General features: G+C 42.5%; 1 protein-coding gene across 1 annotated transcript in view; it reads right to left on the reverse strand.

Annotated features, from left to right (window-relative positions):
* The window catches only part of rasa3 (RAS p21 protein activator 3), a 42198-nt gene extending 36198 nt beyond the window's left edge, over positions 1 to 6000 (reverse strand). The window contains exon 1 of the mRNA XM_015007959.2: positions 5717 to 6000. Coding sequence (XP_014863445.1) covers positions 5717 to 5771 — 55 coding nt within the window. The 5' untranslated portion in view covers positions 5772 to 6000. The remainder of the gene's footprint in view (positions 1 to 5716) is intronic.

Consider the following 6000-nt stretch of genomic DNA (forward strand, 5'->3'; position numbering starts at 1 on the left):
GGAGGACGGTGACCTTTCAAACCAGCAGGGTGTCACCGGCGCAGTTAGCAGGAGACAGGCTGAGCTCCACGTCCTGGTCAGGATGCAGTTTAACCCCAACACTGCCTCCAGGCTTCATGCGCATTTACATAATTCTCAGAAGACTTTGTTCTTGTTTTCTGTCTTCTGGAAAAAGAACAATTAAAGACATAACAAGAACAAAAAAAAAAAAAAAAAAAAAAGGGGGGGGGGAGGGGATGGGGGAGGTCAACCATCTCGTTTCACTCTGCTTTGTAACCTCTAAGACAAGCTTAGCAGACACACAGCTGATATGTTGTGATGTCTTTTGCAAGCGCGGGGAACAAAGCGTGTGCTGAGTGTAAATTCTTGCCTGTGGTGAGCTGGCATTGCTGGTTTTGCCCGCGTATGGAAACACTATTGCAAAACCTGATTCAACCAGCGTCCACGTGGCCATTTCCTAACCAGTCGCTGAAGTCACTTTTCACGAGTGCTTTCAGCGTCTCGAGCTTCTTTCTTTTTCCCATTTCACGACATGTTCGATTGCGTTCCTCCGCGTGTCGTTACTAGCAGGTAGAGGTCGTCCCGCAGGGCGTGTGAAGGACATGCGGAAGGAGCGGCACTGTGGGCGAGCCCTCCAGCCCTTTATTTACCTCCGCTGACCCTGCATGCTGGGCCTACGGCGATACTTCCCCGTGTTCCTGGTACTGTGTGCGCTCATCGAGGACGCATTAGTGACACAAGGAGAACAACCCGGATTATTCCGCCAGCCTCGAGCTGCGTCTCAACAGTCAACAACACGCATGTTTATAAGAAACCTCCAGGACAAACTCGCCTTCTAGGACAAAATGGAGAACTTGGCATGCACTTGTTAATTCTATAAATTGACCCGCCAGCCAGAATTTCAAGCCGGACCTCCTCCCGGCCACATGGCTCCAGTTTGTTGTCGACGGGAAGAAATGTGGAAATCTCCGCGGGCCGGCCGCCAAGTGAAGGACGAAGGTCTCAGTCACTGCGACCAAATTTTTCCCTTTCAGCTCCAGTCGCCTGAATTGAGCCACCCACTCTTATTTCCTGGACCACAATCAATTGAGATCTTTTACAAACAATGAGTAATCTAGTATTCCTTCCAGTGTGCATTAGACGCTTATTTTCACTTCATCCAAAATTACACTCGTAGTGTAACAACACCATTAAACAGTAACAGCCTTGTGCTGTGCCAACACAGTAGAGCCCATAAAAATAGATAATGTTGGGCGGTTAATAAAGAGGACAAGACGATTGATCAAAGATCAACCTGCCTAGAATCAGACACTGACTCCAGCGTGAAAGTCTGACCTCTCATATTTGAATTAAACAGCAAGTAAATATAAAAGGACGTAGCTTACCATCAGCAAAATGGAAATGTTTGCAAATGCATAACTAACGACCAATTTGGTTATGTAATCTTTTTTTTCACTGATGGTATGCCGTCTACAGCACAGAACATGCTTTCTTTGGCCACTGAGCTCTAAAATTTCCCTATAGCTGGTCTCTTTAAAGCCTCTGCAATCAATATATTTGTATAAACAATAAAACAAGTCTCCTTAACGGAATCACTCATATCAAATCCACAGAAGGACAGCGACTTTCGGTGCATTTGTATCTAACAGCCCACAGATTTTCTGTTTTGGCTGAGTTTCGGTGCTCACATCAGGATATTCTGGTTGTTTTTAGTAAAAGAAAGCTACAGTCGAGCCACATGTACCTGAAATGAAACACCATATGGGCAAAGAGGTGAACAGCTGCTGAGCAAAAAAGGGACATGTGTGCAGCTTTTCTGATGCGTCTTTGTTCCTATCTGTTTTATATTTGTCCAATTTTGATCACAGCAGCAACAACTGCAAAAAAAGAACCATAAAAGATTACATACCATACTAACTAGAAATTTAAATGGCATATGGGGAAATAGATAAATAGTTTAAGTCAGGCAAGCTTTAAAGAAAACCGATACGGTACATGACTTGAACGATTTTTGGTTATCCATTCAGTTAGCAGTCAGTAAATGTCGGTGGCTGTCCTCATTCAACATGTACAAATACATCCTGTGGTATATTTCACTTTCTTATCTTAGCTATACATCACTCTCGTCGTTGCATCTGCTGGTACATTTTCGGGGAGGGAATGGCTTTAATATGTCTAATGACTATGTTGTTTGTTTTTGTGGGTCTCTATGCAAGAATACCTTTATTAGTCCACTTTTAAAACAATGTGCTATTACTGGTCAGGAACTGACCAGTTAAGACGCCAAGTTAAAAGATTTCAACCCACTTTGCACATCTGTGTAAGAGGATGCTCAGTAATGTGCATCATTATGATGTTTCATGTGTGTCACAGTGTTTGTCAAACAATGTTTCTCACTGTGCCAGAGAGGCCAAACGCACATATGTTGCCGTTAATTAGTCCCGACTCCAGCTGTGCCACTGAGAATTCCCATCTCTCCGAGCGCCCAGTCGCTGACAGATGAAGCACAGTCTGCTTCATCTGTGAGACACCACCTCCTTACCCAACTCCCCCACCCACCCACCCCCACCCCAATATGCATCTCTCTACATCTGCTTTGTATTAACTCGTTGCCATGCAGGAAAAAACAATCCTTTTGTAGTCTATTCCAGCCAATCAGGAAGCGAATCGGGGGCAGTTTCCTGTTTCCTGTGTTTCCCCCCAGACGGTACAGGCTCGGATCCAGTAGTCCAGTTGGGTTTCCGATATACATTTGTTCCGCCAGGAAGTCGAGGGGAGTCATCACCTGGCAGGCCGTAATAATAAGCGCTCTTATTATTACGCGAATAATAAGAGTGTGTGGCGGGTTTTCGACTCTGAGTCATCGGCCAACCGCAGCCTCATGCCAAAGGACAGGCTCTGATGAAAACAGTGTGATGCAAGTGTTTCTTAGACGTTACTGGGAGCAGAGCGCTGCAGGGATCAGACAGACAGAAATCATGTCTGCTGCTTGGTAGCAGCGTAGTGTAAATTCTGCTGTCGTCATTAAATGGCATTATGAAGAACTTCAATGGAGGCCGTCGAAGTGACGACAGCATAACAGTGTCTTATTAACGTCAGCAGCTAATGCAAACTCATAAGGGCCTTTTTTTTTCCTGGGGAGTGTATTATTTTTAGGAATGTAACTAGTTTTACTCGTGGTTCTAATCCTGTGAGAATCCCATACAGGCACAAGTACTACCAATAGTACTTGTACCACAATTTGCATTATTAAAATACGTCATTTGAAATGTCCATCATCATTAATTAAAGTGGAGGTGCAAGCAGTGCTATTTTTTGCACTACTGTTGACTGAAATTTGTCAACTATTAGCAATGCAGGCTTAAATTATATTTCTCAGCAGTTTCAAATTTTCAAACACCGCGACATGTTCAATAAAGGACATAGTGTAACATAGTGCTGCATGTGTTAAAGACTAAAGGACATACATAACATCAGAAGCCCAGCTATTACAAATTGTTATGTGTAAGGCAGCCAATATTAGATCATGAGGTTCTGACTTCTACAGGGCATTCTGTAAAATGTTCCTGACACAAATATGGAAATTTAAGTTTAGGAGTAAAATTGAAGGCCATAGTTAAACTTAATGTTTAATTGATGTTCTCTTAGAGAGAGAGAAAAAAAAAAGAGCAAAAATTGAAACAAAGAGGTGAAAACTTTGGGTTTTCACAATATGTCAGCTACTGTTTAACATATTGTTTTAGGATTAAGCAGACAGGAGTCTTTTCATTTTAAAGGTGCTCTATTTGGTTGTAAAAATAATTGATGTTCCTACTTGGCTTGGTAGAGTCCTAGCTCTGGAAAGGCAAGAAACCTTTGAGATTTGAAATGGATAAATCTTCCACCCATTACAGGGGCCACAAGGGACATTAAGAAGACAATCAAGCATGAGTGCACAAACGTTTTCACCTAGGATGATCTTAGAATCGCATGTCAACCTAACATGCACAATTTTGGACAGTAGGAAGCCAGAGTATCTGGAGAAAATCAATGCACCAGCGTACATGCAAACATGCAAACTCAGCAGAAACCCCCCACCCCTCCACATCCAAGATCAGAGCAGAGACCATCTTAAAGTGAAAATTACCAATCCCTACATGCACCCCCTTTTTTTTTGATACCGTTTCTTGGAAAAACTACTTTACACGATGAATGTGCAGCATAAAAAGAGCTTCGGATTAGTTTACTGTCGATCAAACGATTGTTCCCAGTATACCTATTACATCATAAAATAATCCAGCACAGCAATTCAGTAATTCAGCTACATCACAACGTAATGATCACAACAAACTAGGAATTAAATACATGAATCATTTATCTGCACTGGTCTTATGGACATTAATTCAGAGCATTTGTTTTGATCCGAAAACAGATGTGTATCTAAGGCAGCACAAATGTCCTCAGGTTGTTTAGCTTTCCTTCACAGGAGCGATGAGTAGCAGCAAATTCACAAGACAATTGTGGTTTCCACGTTACAGCTTTTCCAGATAAACAATCTGCAGAGGTAATATCTTTAAAATATTAGGAAAAAAGGGGGTCAAATGTGTTATTCACGCTCCAAGGTTAGCTGGCAGCGCCATGCAGTCTCACAGCTTGCAAAGGTGTTTGTTGCTTTTTTTTTTTTAAGTTCAGCCCATCCCCTCTGTTGCATGTTTGGACTCCAAACTGGACAGGATGGACTGTGTGCCAGATATGAGTCTGCCCCATACTGACCCAAGATGACCTTTACAGCAAGTACAGGAAATGACTGTCTGGTTCTAATAAAATGACATTAAAAAAGGAAACGATACAAAAATGTTATCTGTAATGCTTTTTAGATAAATTTTAGTAACTTTTTATGACACTCGGGTTCTGATAATCAAAACATTGGTAATTACTTAATAGCAAGAACAGCATACCCCATTTTTTTATATGATTATTAGCACATATTAGTCATTATTGGTGCAAAAACAAATCTATTTGTGCCGTTTTTTTAAAGAGTAAATATTACAAACAGCTGAATTTAAAAGTTGTGAGGTACATTACTGTCGTTTTATATCAACTCTGGTCTCTCATTGCTTCATTCACAAGTTAAACATGGAACAGGCTACATCCTCAAAGAAGTATAATGTGGAAAGCTATGTTCAAACATAAACAAGATGGATTAACAATCAGACAGCCATGCATGCTTTTGGAAGAAGCAGATTTTTTTTTTTTTTTAAAAGGGGGGTTTGCAATAAAAAAAAAAGAATGGCTGCTTGTAGTTAAGAAGTAATAACGGTATCTATGGTCTTAAAATGTGCAGAATAGCATCTGGAAATGTGCAGCTGTGGAGCCTTTATGTCTGTTACAGTCTGCTCACATCGGTTCAAGTTTAACACACATTATCTGGATCCAAACGCCAGCTGCCAAATTCCCACATTCTCCCACACGCCTTTCAACCCTGCTGCAGTTTCTGTTTACTTTCTCTGTTTTGTTTTTTGTGTTTTTCTAATTATTTGCTGTTCTTATCGTTGTGCAGAGGGGCTTCAGTGTGATCTGAATCACAATAACAAGCAGAGCAACACCGATCTGGACCCGTCCAGTCTCCAGCCCCTCACAGCTTCCCTGCTCTCCCTGCAAACAGGGAGCCATCCATTGAGGCGCTCAGACTGGGGGTAGGGATTTTTTTGAACCTCCCTCCCCTTCTCCTTCTTACCTATTTTTATTTTTACGCTCTGGAAAACCCGAAGACCTTCTTCTTCTACCGCCATGGCTTCACCGCAGGTCTTTCCCTTTTGAAGCTTAAATGAAGGCTGTCCTCCACGGCTGTTGTTTCTGGCCTCTCCAGCGCTCGGATATTCCAGGGGCTTTGCACATCTATGTTCTGCGGACAGCGACCATTCTCCGGTCCGACCGCTGCTCCTGCTGTTGCTGGAGATCTAGTGAGCGGATTGAGCTCCAGCCCCGCCGCCGCAGCAGCAGCAGCAGCAGCGGTGAAGG

The sequence above is a fragment of the Poecilia mexicana genome, unplaced genomic scaffold, assembly GCF_051168715.1.
Source record: "Poecilia mexicana isolate PSO_F unplaced genomic scaffold, ASM5116871v1 scaffold_3, whole genome shotgun sequence".
NCBI lineage: Eukaryota > Metazoa > Chordata > Actinopteri > Cyprinodontiformes > Poeciliidae > Poecilia > Poecilia mexicana.